The 18662-nt window shown below is 36.2% G+C and overlaps 1 protein-coding gene across 3 annotated transcripts in view; it reads right to left on the bottom strand.

Annotated features, from left to right (window-relative positions):
- Window positions 1-284: 284 nt before the first annotated feature.
- The window catches only part of LOC125650767 (serine/threonine-protein kinase Nek9-like), a 42367-nt gene continuing 23989 nt past the window's right edge, over window positions 285-18662 (bottom strand). For 2 of the 3 annotated variants that reach the window (XM_048879294.2, XM_048879296.2), the window contains 16 exons: window positions 17785-17859; window positions 16821-16883; window positions 16585-16723; window positions 15993-16187; window positions 14979-15025; window positions 14376-14537; window positions 14179-14284; window positions 13270-13431; window positions 12615-12788; window positions 12296-12346; window positions 10188-10211; window positions 6556-6701; window positions 6344-6463; window positions 6071-6253; window positions 1718-1789; window positions 285-699 (listed from right to left, as the gene is read on the bottom strand). In XM_048879294.2, the coding sequence (XP_048735251.1) occupies window positions 616-699; window positions 1718-1789; window positions 6071-6253; window positions 6344-6463; window positions 6556-6701; window positions 10188-10211; window positions 12296-12346; window positions 12615-12788; window positions 13270-13431; window positions 14179-14284; window positions 14376-14537; window positions 14979-15025; window positions 15993-16187; window positions 16585-16723; window positions 16821-16883; window positions 17785-17859 (1803 nt within the window). In that variant the 3' untranslated portion in view covers window positions 285-615. The remainder of the gene's footprint in view (window positions 700-1717; window positions 1790-6070; window positions 6254-6343; window positions 6464-6555; window positions 6702-10187; window positions 10212-12295; window positions 12347-12614; window positions 12789-13269; window positions 13432-14178; window positions 14285-14375; window positions 14538-14978; window positions 15026-15992; window positions 16188-16584; window positions 16724-16820; window positions 16884-17784; window positions 17860-18662) is intronic. The other variant, XM_048879295.2, reaches the window with a different exon arrangement.

Here is an 18662-nt window from a genome sequence, read left to right as displayed (position 1 = left end):
TAATGCCCTCTTTCAATAGCTGAAGATTGAAATCCTAATGTCAAAGGGTTCTCGGGTTATGGCCTGGACTAGACTATGATGTGAAAGATTGACCTTAACTTTATGAAATGGGTGAAGGTAGAAAAAAATTTGACCTACATCCATGATACAACCTCTTTAAGTTTGAATTCTTAATGTTAAAGGGTTCTCAAGTTACGGCTTGGACAAATTTTGGTTGAAGATGAAGACGAAAACTGACAACACTGGTCTTTGAAGGGGAGAAATAATTATAAGGAGACATCTTGTACCACAAACAACCTTTTAATATAGTCTTCTATTTTCATCACAGACATAATTAATACATGTAAATACGGCATGTACTTAAAAGAGCTAATTCAGTAAAGTACTTTACTAAAATTCACTGTCACAAAAGTTTGACTCTATCACGTTTTTCAGCATCAGCGTCCCTGATCCCAGTCCACGTATTTCACAACCATGTATGGCAATGCCTAAGCTTAGACTAGATCAAACGCTTACGGGAGTGCAATTCGTCACATTGTAAAAGCTGCTTGGTCATTGGACCGAAGCCTCAGAACCTCCATTGTCAGCAAAACCGTTCAATGACAACTCTATCTGTCAACTGTCTTTCTTTTCATCCAGAGCTCTCTTCATTTCCAGGGATTTTATCTTTAGATCCTGAAGCTGTATAACTTCCTTCAGCTACAAATATATACCACCAAACTACAGATATAAAGAGTAACAAAATACACATCTAACACCTCACAAGTGCCCGTATGCGATAGAGGGAGGAGGTTCAACTGCCGGGGCATCACTTGTGTCGCCAAAACAGATCCAAGACAAACGTATTGAAAATGTGTCGCCAAAACAGATCTAAGATAGACGTCTTCAAAATGTGCCACAAAAACAGATTTAAAATGGACGTATTAAAAAGATGCCGCCAAAACAGACCGAGATATACAGTGTACACATTAAAATTTGAAAATGCGCCGCCAAAACGTATTAAAAATGTGCCGCTAAAACATATTCTTAAAAATGTGCCGCTAAAACGTATTCTTAAAAATGTGCCGCTAAAACGTATCATTAAAAATGTGCCGCTAAAACGTATTCTTAAAAATGTGCCGCCAAAACAGATCCAAGATAGACGTATTGAAAATGTGCTTGTAAAACCAGATTTAAGATGGAAGTATTGAAAATGTGCCGCAAAAATAGATCGAAGAGAGCGGTATTCAGAATGGTCTGTAAAAACAGAAATAAAATAGACGTATTCAAAATGTTTTGTAAAAACAGATTTAAGATGGACATATTGAAAATGTGCCGCAAAAATAGATCGAAGAGAGACGTATTCAGAATGGTCTGTAAAAACAGAAATAAAATAGAGGTATTCAAAAGAATTTACACAATACTAATTCAAATGATACCATATTCAATGAAAGTACATCTATATTGTCACTTGATATCATTCATAACATCAAGGAGACAACACTAAACAGAGAATGCTAATCATCAATGAATCTTTCATCTCCGACAGAAAGTGATCAATAGTACACCCCTACGACAATATTTTCATATTCAATAAGTAATTTCCTCTGTCAGATTCATAACCCAACAAATACACAATACCTAACCACCAGTCCCACATTTATTGCACTGTCTGTAGGCGGATTAAAATATAGTTATCAATCAGATTACTACACTAAGTATTGTCCCTACCACCTACCGTTTTGTTCTCTGCCTCCAAGTGCTGAATACGTTCGTTCAGGGTCTTAACGATGCTATCTTGACTTCCATTCTGTAAAAGAAAAATAAGGTTAAATTCGTCATGGTTTGACAGACACTTTGCCTTTAGGGCCGTAGAGAAGATTAGAATGCCACAGAAATGACCAATCTCTGATGAAGTCTGTGTCCCTATAAATGCAACGCCGCATTCCATGAACGTCATCACTATAGTAGGTCATGACTGAGTGTCAATCAACAATATTTGAACTTAATGGGTCTGTCCAATATAGCAGATGAAACGTGGGGGGTACAGAGTTACCAAATTTATTTTATGGATGTAAAGTGGTGGATGTGCACGATAATATTTTGAAATTGAAAAGTTCCATATTTACCATATTTAGTTAAAATTAAAGGATTACAACAAGTGAACTGTAAAGATATTATAATTTTTTGAAAATTTCCAAAAAATTACCAAGGTCAATAGTCAATGTCAAGGTTACATTGTCAACAAATTTGGTATTGTTGGAAGGGTCTTCTCACAAGAAATACACATGGTATATAGAAAAGCAATACCTCTTAGGATTCGAAAGATATGGCTTATATTTGAATTATCTAAAAGTAGGTCAAAGATCAATGTTAAGGTCACCAGGTCAAAGATTTTTGTGCCAATGTATAGGTCTTGCTACAAGGAATACACATACCAACTATGAAAGTCTACGTCTTATTACCAAGGTTAAAGTGTTTGCCACAGGCAGACAAACAGACGGACAGGCTAAAAGATTAGATTTTCCCGAATCTTTGATTACGGGGACATAAAACACAGTTTTAGTAGAAAAGAAATCTGAAAAAAATATATAAAACTCCTGGTAGTCTCGAACGCACGAATAGATAGGCTAGCCACGCTTACTGAGCTCGGGAGTACTTACCCTACCGCAAACCGTGGCAGTATCATCAGCGAAACTCTCGATTTTCATGAATATCTATTAAATGACACAATCATTTATTGACCAATCACAGTCATGATAACAGATTTCGACAGTTTAATAACTGCTCCAAAAGGTAAAACGTGTAGCGTTTGTTTACAAATAATATGATATACAAAAAGCTTACAGATCACTCCTTTAGAAGCAAGTCAACTATGTAGCTATATTCTAAATCCACCTTCCAAATCGGGAAATCGTCGCATTATTCCTCTAAGAGTGACGTCATCATATCCGAGTGTTCTTTTTCTCCTCAAAAAAAAAAAAAAAAAAAAAAAAAAAAAAAAAAAAGATTGCTACGTGCAGCCATGTCCCCCACCGCAGCAAAAAAAAAGGTTGAAGAACAGAAGTCCCACAACTCCTGTAAAATTTGTTGAATCAAAATGACGGCGCAATATGATCAACTACATATGGTGACTATCAATAGTACAAAATTTGAACAAAATCCGTTGAGCGGTTTCAGATGAGTTGCGTCCACAAAGTCAAGTGGGAGGGACAGATTCTATGTCCCCTTCCGCGTTGCGGTGGGGGACAAAAATTAAGAGAGTTCCCTGATTGGTTGATATGTCAAATATAAATATTCATGAAGTCGAGAGCTTTCTCAATCATACAACCACGGCTATATGACTTTGTGTGACCGGAGAAAATGGTTTGCGACGATGATTTTACACATGATCTAGCATAACGAACTTTGCCCCGATAGGTCTTTGACTTGATTTGAACATATTTTATTGTATGTAATATATACAAAAGGATCAGAAGCAAGTTCGTACAACTTACGAGTTCTTCTCCTTGGGTCTTTTCTCCTATACCTAGAGTATATGAACTTATAACCGACGCATTCATTTTCTTCCGACCACGTGTGAAGAAGGCGCGCGCAATTAGTCAAGAATTGAACTAACAAGAGGCCCAAGGGCCTAGAATCGCTCTTCTGATAAATTGTACAACCCCACCATTTCTATTCTTAGCCTCTTAGTATTCTAAATCTTTAGTTAAATCCTAAGAATTCAAAAAAAGTAGGTAAATGTGACCTACTTTTTGGTTTACACATTTTGAGAACCCAAGAAATATCAACTGACAAAGTTTGATGATTTTAAGCCAATTAGTATCTGAATATTGAAATATAGCTGTCAAATTCCAATCGTAGGTCATGGTGACCTACTTTCTGGTCAGCGAACTCCGAACATGCAAGACCCATCAACTGACAAAGATTGATGACTGTAGGTCAAATAGTATCTGAAATATATAAATGTACCCGTCAAATTCCAAAAGTAGGTCAAGGTGACCTACTTTTTCGTCAACACCCTTCAAACATGCAAGACCCAACAACTGACAAAGTTTGATGACTGTAGGTCAAATAGTATCTGAATTATATAAATATAGCCGTCCAATTCCAAAAGTAGGTCAAGGTGACCTACTTTTTAGTCGACACCCTTTGAACATGCAAGACGCATCAACTGACAAAGTTTGATGACTGTAGGTCAAATAGTATCTGAAATATATAAATATAGCCGTCCAATTTCAAAAGTAGGTCAAGGTGACCTACTTTTTGGTCGAAACCCTTCTAACATGCAAGATCCATCAACTGACAAAGTTTGATGACTGTAGGTCAAATAGTATCTGAAATACATAATATAGCCGTCAAATTCCAAAAGTAGGTCAAGGTGACCTACTTTTTGGTCGACACACTCCGTAGACTCAAGATGCATCAACTGTCAAAGTTTGATGATTGTAGGTCAATTAGTGACTGAAATATATAAATATAACTGTCAAATGCCAAAAGTAGGTCACAGTGACCTACTTTTTGGTCGATACACTCCGAAGACTCAAGATGCATCAACTGACAAAGTTTGATGATTGTAGGTCAAATAGTGTCTGAAATATAGTAATTTAGCTGTCAAATACCAAAAGTAGGTCACGGTGACCTACTTTTTGGTCGACACAATCCGAAGACTGAAGACGCATCAACTGAAAAGTTTGATGATCCTAGGTGCCCAATATATGCATCTAAAATTGAAAATGTGAAATTTGAATATCTGCAAAATTCAAAAAGTAGGTCACTGTGACCTACTTTTTTTATAAATATGTTTCAAGGCCTCAAGATGCATCAACTTACAAGAATTGATGATTCTAAACCTCTCGGTATTTGAAATAACAACTTAAAATATATCTATAAATGATAAGCCATAAAATTCAGAAAGTAGGTCACGGTGATCTATTTTTCAGTTGACGCATTCCAAGGTCCCATGATCCACCAACTGACAAGTTTTGATGATCATAGGCTTCAAAGTGTCCCAAGATATGCATCAAAATTAATTTTAAAATAAATACCTGCAAAATTAAAAAAAAAAGGTCACCGTGACCTACTTTTGAGACAACTTGACACAAGGTCCTAAGATGCATCAACTGTCAAAATTTGATGATCCTAGTCCTTATAATGACTAAAATATCAAAGATTTAAGGAAATATAAATTTAGGTCAACTTTGAAGTGACCTTGAGACCACGCCCTTTGCCCCAGGGTAATGCCTTGAACAATTTTTAATCTACAACATATCCTCATCCTTATGTGTAAGTTTGGTGATAATCTGCCCAGTGGTTCTTGAGAAGAAGATTTTTTAACAACCACTACTTTTGTTTGTATTTTCCTGATTATCTCCCCTTGTTAAAGGGTCACATCCCTCTATTTAGTATGTATGAAAGCCCTTGGGCCAATGATACCCTGTAACAAATTTGAAAAAAATTGGCCAAGGGGTTCTTGAGTTATAGCCCTTTTTCTAAAAAGTTTACGCACACCGCACAAATGGCCATAGCATTAGCTCTTTGAGCCTTCGGCTCAGAAGAGCTAAAAATGTCGACCTATTACTTTCATCCGGGATAAAATGAAATAGTTTATGTTGCACAAATTATTATATATCGCCATTATAGATACATTAATCACGTTAGTTTGGAAACAAACACACACACAAATTATTAGTAAACAAGTGCCTTTGAAATAAAATATAAATAAATGTTTATTCGGTATATACACACAAATGTACATACAAACATACATACATAAATACCAAGGATAACCCATGAAAGCTCGAAAACTTATTTCCAATGGGGTCCTTTGATGCAGGATGTTTGCGCTAGGGGGTCATTTCTATGGGAGGAAACCGGAGTACCCGGAGGAAACCCACGTGTCTGAGCGGGTGACCGTCATACCCTCTCACATGCAATCACTGTCGATCACGGGGATCGAACTCGGGTCACAGTGGTGAGAAGCGACAGCGCTACCCGGGCACCCTCTGCGCTACCGAATACCCAATTTTTTTTTATATGTTTTCTCTCTCTCTCTCTCTCTCTCTCTCTCTCTCTGACTTTTTTTTAATACCTTTCTGTGGACAGCACACTCCATGCTGTTTCGTGCGCTGGGTGTAGATCTAGTCGCTATCGCCGGGCTTATATTTGGTATTACTGGGGTCATGGACGGCTTTATAACAGATATCGGACTGGGTAGGGGTGGGACTACTGGTGGGCCATTCCCAGGCATTGGGATGAAATCATCATCCAGTTCCTGCAAAATTCAGAAAATAGCAAAGTCACAAATCATGGCTTTATTTAAATCGACCACTGGAACTGCGCGATTAAATTACACCATTCTTACCGCTTTTAGCCATTCCGGAACTTGTGTGTCTTCTTCGGGAATCATTACTTCTCTTCCGGCTGATCTTGGCCTATCACCAGAACGGGGTCTGCCAAAAGATTCTGCTGAACTTGGTCGATCCTGTCAAGAAGATTTTAAAAGAAAAAATATATCTTAAGCGATGCTTAACATTTCTAAACTTACGGAATCAATTCAAAAGACACAATCCTCACCGCAATATCTGGCGTTAATGGATTTCCGGAATCACTCATTCCGTCCGATTCTGACACGGGTTCACTAGAATATACGTCTTCACTTCCTATCCCTTCCGAGGCAAACGAGCTGTCCTCTTCCTGTAGAGCTGGCTGTGGAATTACCACTAAATATAAAAGACAGGAAACATCCACATCAGCTGACAAATATACGATATCCAAATACATAAGTTTGTCTAGTTCCTTTATTCTAATTCTATTTCAACTTCAAGATACTATTTGGTATTTCAGAATTGAACTACATGTACAGGTTTCGGTTGGATAATCCAGTTCGATTTTCCTCTTTAAATATCATCCATCACAGAGACGCAATTAGTCGCGGTTGCCACCTTTGACAAATACTAACAAGAAAACATGTAAATATCAACAGTATATGATTACTGGTTGCTTGGACAATATCCAGTATACATATAGACCCGGATGCGTTTTAGTATCTAAAAAATAATGACGATAAAATCTCTCAAATATTTATGTAAAATGGAACATTTGCCGCCTCTTTAATATTAACAACTCTCCTAAGTGTTGTATAGAGTACGGTCCTTAGCAACCCCTAAGCAGGAAAAGTAAATTAGTTCTCTCAGAGACTTGTTCGATTCATCAATTTTGGTGTTTAAATTTTCACGGATCTCGAAACCAAAATAAATGTTATTTAAATCCATCTTTATCAAGGGTGTGGTGAAACCATTTAAGTTAACTAGAAAATTTACATTTATATTGAATACTACTTCTTTCACAGGTAATGAGAAGAATGCATTTTTTTCAACAAGCCAGAAAAATAACACCGGGAGGGGGGGGGGGGGGGCATTAGCAGCGGCTGACCAGTTACGCGAACCGGAAATAAAGGCACGGTCCCCTGTATCAGTCTACTCAATGTCACTTCCGCTTCAATGAGTTGGTCAGATCTCGCTGTATCAGCACGGATACTGGAGTAAATTGAGCGGTACATAAACGATAATGCAAAGTGTGACATCTTTATACAGCTGCTTCTGTACTGGTATCGATCAAGTATAACGAGAGCCAAATATTAAAATCGCTGACGAATTGTCATACACATGATACAGGAAGGACGATAACGTTCGTAAATCCATCTCTAAATCTGGAAATGATCAGCCGTACAAGTGTTCATGTTTCTCGTCTATTTAGACCGGCCCAGATTTCTCAGCAATCACAATACCCTCTGAAACTAAAAAAATCCAGAATTTGTAGGTTTTTTTTTTTCCATTTCATATTGATGGAGTGCCGAAATAGATACATCATAGGCTCTCGTATATGCTATCAAATATATTTTACAAAACTAATACCTATATTTTTTGTTTTTTGAAGGTCACGTTCGGTGTTATTTTTCCAGACAGAGTAAATTTGATTACAGCAGCAAGTAATCGGCGAATTTTCTAATATTCGTATTGCTGCAAAAACTACTTCTGTCAATGTCAAAGTTTACATCTATCAGAAAATATTTTAGCAATATTTAAGATATATTGATTAGTACAAGGAGAGTTTTACCCATTCCCCTAACTCATTGAATTTTTATTTTTATCCAACCTCCAACGTTTAACCTTCTCCCTAAAGTTCTGTTTGAGGAGTTTCATATGATTGAGGAGGGGGGTATCGTTTGTTTGTTTTGATGTTGTTTTTTCTTCAAATTTTGTTTTGAATTGCATCCAGTGTAAAAATGAATATAAAAAGACAGATGATCTTAAAATTGACCAGACTTTCATGCAAACCCTGCGGAAGTAATGTGGTCACATAACGTGCAAAAACATCCTAAAGTGAAATCTAAACAATATCAAAAAGACAGATTTCTGAATACTGTCCAATTTTCTAGAATAGTTATGATAATCCTAGATCTAAGGATAACCTGGCCTGGAGGTTATATAACTTTTTTGAGCAGTCTTCATACTCAAACTCCATGCTCTAAACCATACTCCTACTCAAAAGTCAAGGTTATAAAAATTTTATAAAATCATTCTCATACTCAAATGGAGAACATGCTCAAGATTTTTCGAGTATAATTTGGAGCTTGCTCAGAGTTGTACTCAAAACAAACATGGCTGAGTATGAGTTCGTAAATTTTATAACCTCCAGGCCAGAAATGTCTCAACATTAGTAGCAGACACGGAGAACAAGAGGGGACGGGGCATTTTTAACAACCTTTATTTCTTGATACTTTTACAGCTGATCCCCCTACTGTAATATGATAGTGAATGGGAAAAATGTAAGCTAAAAATTGATGATGAATTGAACATACATGTAGGATATATGTAGTGAATACCTACCCACACAACCCACCCACCCTGAATATTGAACTTATAAAAGATATCTTTTTGGTGACCGCTTTTTATGATACCAGGTAATTTTTTTTTGTAAAGTCAATTTCACTTCCGACTGCCCCCCTCCCCACCTACACATACACTTTGAAAAACAATGCTACATGCCTGAAATGCTTAAATGAAAATGCACTATGGCATATGTATATATACTCCAATTGCAAGAGTCTTTCTTATTCCCTTTCTCTAAATTGCACCTTTTTAAGATGTCAAACATGCATTACCAGAAGTACTGTATTTCAACAATGGAAAATCTCACATTTTCCTAAACAGCACAATAAAAATACATAAAACTGTTTAAAATGGCACAATTTGAATTCCAACAGTTTCAAAAAACTGCTTCTTTATAGATACATGTATATATAATTTAATTGGATATCAGAAATATCATTGTATATTGACACATCAATACCAGCACAGGAGTTATTGCCCTTGACAGCATTTTTAAATACAGAAAATTGATTATCTAGAGAAAATAAAAACTTTTTCAGTTTCAAATAGTTTATTACCCAATTATTTTTTTTTTATTATACCCAGTGAATAAAATTTTTCCAAAAGATGTATTTCTATCATGCACAAAGTTTGATTAAATAAAGATTTTGCAAAAACCTATGGCATAATACGAGGGTGGGGCTACCTTAAATTACTTCTGACAGCAACTTTCTGGAAGAAGTACATGTAGTTGAAAAATAAACATACACAGCGATAGGATCACTCAAGCCACTAATAAGGCTATTCATACAGAACAAGATAAACCAAACCATTTGTGCTCAGAACTGTGCAAAAAGAAAAGGGAGTTAATCAAAAGCGTGAAAAACTGTACATCAAAAGCACAGATTTTGTTTTTGAATTAAAGCACGAATTTTCACACATCAAAGGTGTAAATGATTTTTTAAGTTTGACTGGCCTGTAGCTCTTCTGTTTGCTGGTCAATGACTGTTTCTTTCTGCTTAGCACGGGGAGGAAGAATTAAGATACGAAATAAATTCTTCTAACTTAAGGTCTTAGTTCATTTGGTGCATTCAAAACAGGACAGTTCCTTTTATCGGCATCCTTTATAATAAAATTCATGGTTAAAAGTACTGATAAACTAAATTGAATCATGTATAAAACCATCGCCCTTCAGAAAGACACGGACGTACCGGTTTGATATGTGAACGTTTGTGATACGTGAAAACAACTCTTGTGCTTTTGTTGACTCCCGCTCCATTTCAGTTTCATGCGTTGTCGAAATGGAGCATGTGTATTACAAAGCATGATACAAACCTTTCAATGGAGGCGTTTCTCTAGCTGTTAGAATAAGAAAGTGAAAGTTAAAATGACTACAATTAGAAGGGTGCACTCTAAAGGAGGAACATTAATTAGAAAATCATCTAATCGATTATTTTTAAATTATTTACACAAAAGGTCATTACAGCAAAAATTTAGAATATACCAAAACCAATTAACATTTTCAAAGTCTTTGTAAAAAAAAGCAAAAGATTTTTTCTTCTCGAATTAAATTTGGAATGTACAAGCAGTATGACAGTATCATACAAAAATGAACCAATATTAAATAAAAGTATTAAATGAAAATTGATTAATGTGTACCTATTAACTTACATTGCTGTTATCAAGTAGATTTTCGCCCACTGTAAGCCACATTTCCCCACAAAAATCCTACTCTACAGCTAGATTTCCCCCTGAAAGACATCACACTCCATAGCCAATTCCCTACTCCCATCCCCCACCTCTTGTTACTATCATCTAGATTTCCCCTGTGAAACATCACATTCCATAGCCAATTCCCTACTCCCATCCCTCACCTCTTGTTACTATCAGCTAGATTTCCCCTGAAAGACATCACACTCCATAGCCAATTCCCTACTCCCATCCTCCACCTCTTGTTACTATCAGCTAGATTTCCCCTGTGAAACATCACATTCCATAGCCAATTCCCCCTCCCATCCCCCAACTCTTTTTACTATCAGCTAGATTTCCCCTGTGAAACATCACCACTCCATAGCCAATTCCCCCTCCCATCCCCCACCTCTTTTTACTATCAGCTAGATTTCCCCTGTGAAACATCACCACTCCATAGCCAATTCCCCCTCCCATCCCCCACCTCTTTTTACTATCATCTAGATTTCCCCTGTGAAACATCACACTCTATAGCCAATTCCCTACTCCCATCCCTCACCTCTTGTTACTATCAGCTAGATTTCCCCTGTGAAACATCACACTCTATAGCCAATTCCCTACGCCCATCCCCCACTTCTTGTTACTATCCCAGAGCAGGATTTCTTCTGCTTAATAAAAATTGAAATATTTCTAAATATAAGAAATATATGTAAGTTTTTAATTTATAAGTGAATCTTTAATTGAAGTAGATAATACACAAACAATTCATTTCCTAATTTTTACTCTCTGTTTTATAAAGTGTCCACTGGACTATGTTGCTATTGGGCTTGGATCACAATGTTATCATGGAAAAACACTTTAATTGAACTAGGAGTTTGTTATGTTGTCCTGCAGTATATTCTACTATCAAACTGAATTCTAAAGAAAAACAGCACAAACCACGAAGAAGCTTTGGCATGGATAGTTTGAGAATTCTAGATTACTGTTAAGGTAAAAAAAAAAATTTATATCAGTTTGAACTTCCACAATAGAATTTCAATGAGCTATGTTTAGTCATTTATTAAACAGTTATACTGCAAAGCTAAACAAATTGCTTACGATTATTTACATTCATATTCAAAAGATCTTTTTTGAAAAATTAATAACATTTGATTGTGCAAAAATTAAAACAGTTTGTTATTCGGTACCAAGAAGAATCTTTGTTTAATTAAGGTGTAAGAAATTCATTTACAAAAATGTTTGTAGAATCTTTGCATCGATAAAAAATGAGCGTCAAAATGCTACATGAATACAGAAAAAAATGTACAGATGTACCCTGTATATACAAAAAGAAAGTAGGACTCAAAAGGAGGAGAAAACTGACTCTGGGGTAATTCTACTCTATATAATACAGCTGAATTCACCTCCAAGCAAACTGACACTGAAGTTGGATTTCTGTAGAAGAAATCCATCACTAGAACCAGTTTTCTCTTGAAGGGGGCACTCTTGAACCAGTTTTCTCTTGAAGGGGGCACTCTTGAGCCAGTTTTCCAAGGGAATATTTTTAGGGAGAAATTTCTACGTCACAAGACTAGTACTATATAAAGTAAATTGAAGTACAGGCAATTTATTACTTGGTACTACTTCTAATCTAATACTTCTTAAGAAATTATTTTAAAATTACTGATTAAGAAAAAACCATTAGAAAATGAGAACACTGAAATCACTAGCTGTGAAACGGAAAGATTCTCTAACTACTACCGAGCAATACTTACATTTTGGTGATGATACTCTTGATTTTAATGTCTTTTGATTCAAAATTTTTTCTGAAAAGAAGTTTTTTCTATGAGTCAGTTAATATGTAAGTAAATAAACAACACAATTTGGTACAAACTGATTGACTGCATAAATTAAAAGCAAGTCCTTTTAATAACAAATAATAATTCTCTCAATGAAATATTCATGCAGATTGGCCATCACACCACAGAATTGCAGAAGGTGATTTTCAAAATTGCAAATATGCATCTCTAAACAGTAGATTTAATCTGAGTGAGGAACTTGATTAGGTACATAGCAGCTAGTTAGCAGACTTACCAGCTATGACAATAGCATGCCAGTGATGTGATGCCAAATTACATACGCTGTACAATGACCCAAATATTGCCCTTGGAAGACAAGTGGACTTGTTGTTTGGACCCTTCAGCTGGTCAGAAAACACTGCTCCCAGTCTGCCATTGTCACCATTCCCCCATGAAAACACTTGGTTCTCTGCACAAAACAATCCAATATATCAATAATAATAGAATATCATAGGTTTCCTCGATATCTAATATGTCATTGCAACAGTGAGGGTGTAATTTAAGATCAACAAGAGGCCTTCTCAATCAGCAGAGTATTGTAGATTTCTTATATTACGCAAATAATTAATTTGACAAAATTGTCGTTCATTGTCAAGTCACGAGAACATAAACGTTATGAAGGTCTTTTTGAAAATCTATATACATGTATATCAGTGATAAGTGAATAAAAGCAAAAGTTCTGATTTTGTGAGAATGATTTCTTGCAAATTAATGCAAATATTAATTACTTTTACATTAGAAGGGACCTAAAGTATCATCTTATGGATTGCAATAGGACACTAAAGTGTCTCACACGATCTCAAAATAAATCTATGCTGAATCTACCCAATTCAAAGGACATTAATCAAGGTAGATATACGTGAATTTGTGTTACAGATGGAAATCTTTACCATTAATGGAAGCTACTGTGAACGCATCACCACATGTAACCGTGTCCACCACTTTCCCCGTCAGAAGCCCACCCACCCGGCAAATTCCCCGACGTCGCCTGAAGTCCCCAGTTCCCAGCTGGCCATACTTGTTAGATCCAAATGTGTACAAATGTCCATATACTGTTAAATCAATAATAACGAGGTACACATGATGGATGTACAAATGAGAACCAAGTTTTATTGTTACTGGTAACTTCGTAAGATAATTGAGTAGAAGAGGAAATTAAACCCTGCAGATGTACTTTTATACCTCATGATACAAATGTGAGCAATGTCTGCAGTCCTAAAAAAGTACCAGCAGACTTAAAAATACAATTATACATAACCCTTATCCTATATGTATATGAAGAGGAGTGATTGAGAATGATTAACACTTCATCTATATAAATAGATAGATTATATATATATGTGTGTGTGTGTGTGTGCATCCATAAATTTCTTGCACGTCAATAAAAATATAGTAAAACACACTTTTTTTTTTTTATTTATTATAAATAATTTGTTATATCCAATAAGTTCTTAGTATGTTTTAAAACTACAGGGAAAATCACTTCACTGTAAGCATCAATTCATCATAAGCATGTTCATTGTAACTGTGTTTTACTGTAGTCCAATTATGAGTTGTATGTATTAAAATTTTATATAAATTTCAAGATATTATATTCTACAAAATTCGCATCATGTACTTAAAAACAAATTCACTTGACCAAATCTGAACACACTCTATAGAATTCTGACCCCATGGACTAAATTGAAAATGCAAAACCACAGATGGACAGAAGTCGATCAAACTTACTAAGTTACAGTCGACAGCAGCAGTAAAACTACAGATATATGACACTATGGACAGAAGTCAATCAAACTTACAGTCGACAGCAGCAGAGTGATCCTTCCCAGCAGCCACCTTGGCTATAATGTATCTTGTCAATGGCTTCACAGTGCTGAATGTGTATTTACAGGGAATGTCATAAACCTGTACAATTATAGAATGAATTCTGTCATCTAAAATTGAATTCTTCGTAAAATTTATTCATCAAAACAACATTTTATGTGATAGTACTGACCTGGATTTTACTCTTCCTCAACCCCGAGGTCTCCGAGTTAAATCCCAGCTTGTTGTGTTCATTGCTTCCGGCTGCTAGCACTCGGCCATTTACGGTGATCAGAAAAGTACCATCACACCCACTAACTACATGTTTAAACAGGTGTTTCCCAGGAGTGGCAACCTTAGGTTAAAACAATTACAAGTTAAACTGGCATTTCCAGGAGTGGCAACCTTAGGTTAAAACAATTACAAGTTAAACTGGCATTTCCAGGAATGGCAACCTTAGGTTTATAGAATTCGAAGTTAAACTGGCATTTCCAGGAGTGGCAATCTTAGATTAATACAATTACAAGTTAAACTGGCATTTCCTGGAGTGACAACCTTATGTTAAAACAATTACAAGTTAAACTGGCATTTTCAGGAGTGGCAACCTTAGGTTAAATAACTGGAAGTTACAACTTAATCTTTTTTGTTTTTTAGAAAAAAAAGATTACAACATTGTAGTATATTGCAAAATGCTAAACATTATGGGAAACATGTTATTGAAAAAAAAAATATTTCTGACCTTCTATGGAGTTAAACATTATGGGAAATATGTTATAGAAAATAAAATATTTCTGACCTTCTGTGGAGTTGAAAAATCATCTTCTGAACCAAGACCAAGTCTCCCTAGATTATAAAATACATTCATGTATATACAAGTCTGAAATAATTTATGGTACATAGTTACTGCAAAATTGTACTTTAAATAGTCCAAGTCCATTACTGAATACAGCAAAGCTTCAGATATCTGGCCATATAAATAGCGATGCATTCACTGTCGGTTATCACGTACTCTTACTAAAGTAGCAATCATGTCCACACTACTGACCAAGATTTAGTAGTGTTTAATTCTATTTAGAATGAATGTTATCTAGCTTATGCATATCATATCATGTCATTAAATGATTAAAACATATTAATATAAAGAAGTATTCTTCTTTATGAAAGGCTATATACATGTACATCTATATATCAGAAATTAAAGTAATACAGATATCTGGATGCTTCACTGATCCAGATGATTTGACTGGGAACCAAAGCGTCCGGATAAATGAGGCTCCACTGTATAAGGTCCATTAAAAAATACACATGCAGAGTAAGATGAATGTGCATTGTTGATTTGCCAAACCTCAGAGTTTTGATCACTACAACAACAGGTAATTCATCAGATCTTACCAAACTCCCACACCCCCATAACGATAGGTAATTAGTCAAATCTTACCAAACTCCCACACCCCCATAACGACAGGTAATTAGTCAGATCTTACCAAACTCCCAACACCCCCAAACAATAGGTAATTAGTCAGATCTTACCAAACTCCCCACACCCCCATAATGATTGGTAATTCGTCAGATCTTACCAAACTCCCCATACCCCCATAACGAGGTAATTAGTCATATCTTACCAAACTCCCCATGTGCCCATAATGATAGGTAATTAGTCAGATCTTACCAAACTCCCCACATCCCAATAACGACAGGTATTTAGTCAGATCTTACCAAACTCCCCAAACCCCCATAACGACAGTTAATTAGTCAGATAATACCAAACTCCCCACATCCCCATAACGACAGGTAATTAGTGAGATCTTACCAAACTCCCCACACCCCCATGTGTACACGTCACCATCCTTAGTCAGGGCCGCCACGTGATTCTCCCCACAGGAAATCTCCTCCACAGGATTTGAAGAGAAAAATGGGACAAGGAGAGGGGAGAGAACTGCATCTTCCTCCTCCACCCCCAAACAGCCGTAGTAATTAGATCCAAATGCATGGACCTTACCTTCATCTGTTAAAAATTAAAGAAAATCGATTCAAAACAACTTTAGGATTATAAATTCAGATTATTGTGGTTTTTGCTTCAGCTTTCCAGAGCAGAAGGCACAAGTTCACTGTGACATTAGTTGAAGGAAGTATCAACATAACAGATCACGTGTCAACTTTGAACCCTATAGTAATAGTATCTGCAAAGTTATAAGCTAGAGTTTGGTTTTTGACAAACTCACATATGGAAAATATTACCAAAATGTCGTCTTGAAAAGAAACATGTATCCTTTTTGAAAAAAATGACGGATAAAAATTTTGAAAATGTAGAAATGAAAGTGTACTGAAAGAAGTGAAGAAAGCCAAAACATCAACTGTACATGAGATGTCAATAAATGAAGGTGAAGTTTAGTTGTAGTGACCTGAGACACAGAGGGTGAAGTCTTCTCCACAGGACACCTGTATAACGCCCTCTAAGTCGTCCACCTTTCTGGGGGCCTTGTATGCTGAGGTGTTTCCATGACCGAGCTGTCCAGCAATTTCTGTACCACCCTGTACATTCTGTCACAGAAAAAACACACAGTAGAAATTCACCTTGACCTCACTTAACTGTTAATCTAACTCCATACTTAGAGAAAGGTCAGTGTGTATTGCTCACCGCCCATGTGTAGAGTTCTTTTTCCATGGTAACCACAGCAAAATGAGAGTGACCAGCTGCAACCTATAAAAATCACAACTTCCATCAGGAAATATGCATCACTCTACAGTAAGGACACATCAATAATCCTCATCTACTTGTGACAAACATTTTGTAAAGTACTACGATTTAATTATAAAGATCTCTCTTGTGAACAAGCATAGCCATGTTGGTGGACCTCTGTATAATGAGACTGACAGTGTCAAATCGTTAAGTTATTTTCTGAATGGAGACAGATGTCCTTACATGCCCGTGTTCCCTGATTACCTGTATTGTTCCCTGATTACCTGTATTGTTTCCTGATTACCTGCATTGTTCCTGATTACCTGTATTGTTCCCTGATTACCTGTATTGTCCCCGATTACCTGTATTGTTCCCTGATTACCTGCATTGTTACCCGATTACCTGTATTGTTCCCTGATTACCTGTATTATCCCCTGATTACATGTATTGTTCCCTGATTACCTGCATTGTTCCCTGATTACCTGTATTGTTCCCTGATTACCTGTATTGTTCCCTGATTACCTGTATTGTTCCCTGATTACCTGTATTGTTCCCCGATTACCTGTATTGTTCCCTGATTACCTGCATTGTTCCCCGATTACCTGTATTGTTCCCTGATTACCTGTATTATCCCCTGATTACATGTATTGTTCCCTGATTACCTGCATTGTTCCCCGATTACCTGTATTGTTCCCTGATTACCTGTATTATCCCCTGATTACATGTATTGTTCCCTGATTACCTGTATTGTTACCCGATTACCTGTATTGTTCCCTGATTACCTGTATTATCCCCTGATTACATGTATTGTTCCCCGATTACCTGCATTGTTCCCCGATTACCTGTATTGTTCCCCGATTACCTGTATTGTTCCCTGATTACCTTTATTGTTCCCTGATTACCTGTATTGTTCCCTGATTACCTGTATTGCACTTTTGCCCTTGTCAAATATGTCCTGTTTCTGTGGTGTAAATTTCCCACCACCCCATTGGTAAACCTGCAACAGTTCAAATATTATACAGTGTCATTTCTTTTTTATCATAACACATACAAGTATCATTCACAACTAAGTGTTGTTACATATGTAATGGGAAAGGAGAAAATTTATGGCTGGACTGGGATTCGAACCCAGAACCTTACATTACTAGACAGATGTTTTAACCACTGAACCAACCAGATCAATATGAACAGTTCATAGAGCCCTCACCACTACATTCCTCCCCCCTTAAACTGTCTTTGCCATTAAAGAGACACAACCTAGATTCTGCCCCTGGCGGGACTTTCACCTGCAAGTCCAGGGATATTTAAATGTGACAGGAAAGGAGAAGATTTATGGCTAGACCGGGAATCGAACCCAGGACCCCTGCATTACTAATACTAGTTGGGTGCTCTAACCAGTGAGCTATCCAGGCTGATATTTATGGTCCTTATAGTCCAAACGACTATACATGTGTATATGTACCTTACTACATTTGTATCTTATCAGTAATCACATTAAATCCCTGTAATTTAAGCATACTACAATTGTATCTTATCAGTAATCACATTAAATCCCTGTAATTTAAGCTTACTACATTTGTATCTTATCAGTAATCACATTAAATCCCTGTAATTTAAGCTTACTACATTTGTATCTTATCAGTAATCACATTAAATCCCTGTAATTTAAGCTTACTACATTTGTATCTTATCAGTAATCACATTAAATCCCTGTAATTTAAGCTTACTACATTTGTATCTTATCAGTAATCACATTAAATCCCTGTAATTTAAGCTTACTACAATTGTATCTTATCAGTA

The sequence above is a fragment of the Ostrea edulis genome, chromosome 5, assembly GCF_947568905.1.
Source record: "Ostrea edulis chromosome 5, xbOstEdul1.1, whole genome shotgun sequence".
Lineage (NCBI taxonomy): Eukaryota > Metazoa > Mollusca > Bivalvia > Ostreida > Ostreidae > Ostrea > Ostrea edulis.
This window is presented reverse-complemented; position numbering and strand designations above follow the sequence as displayed.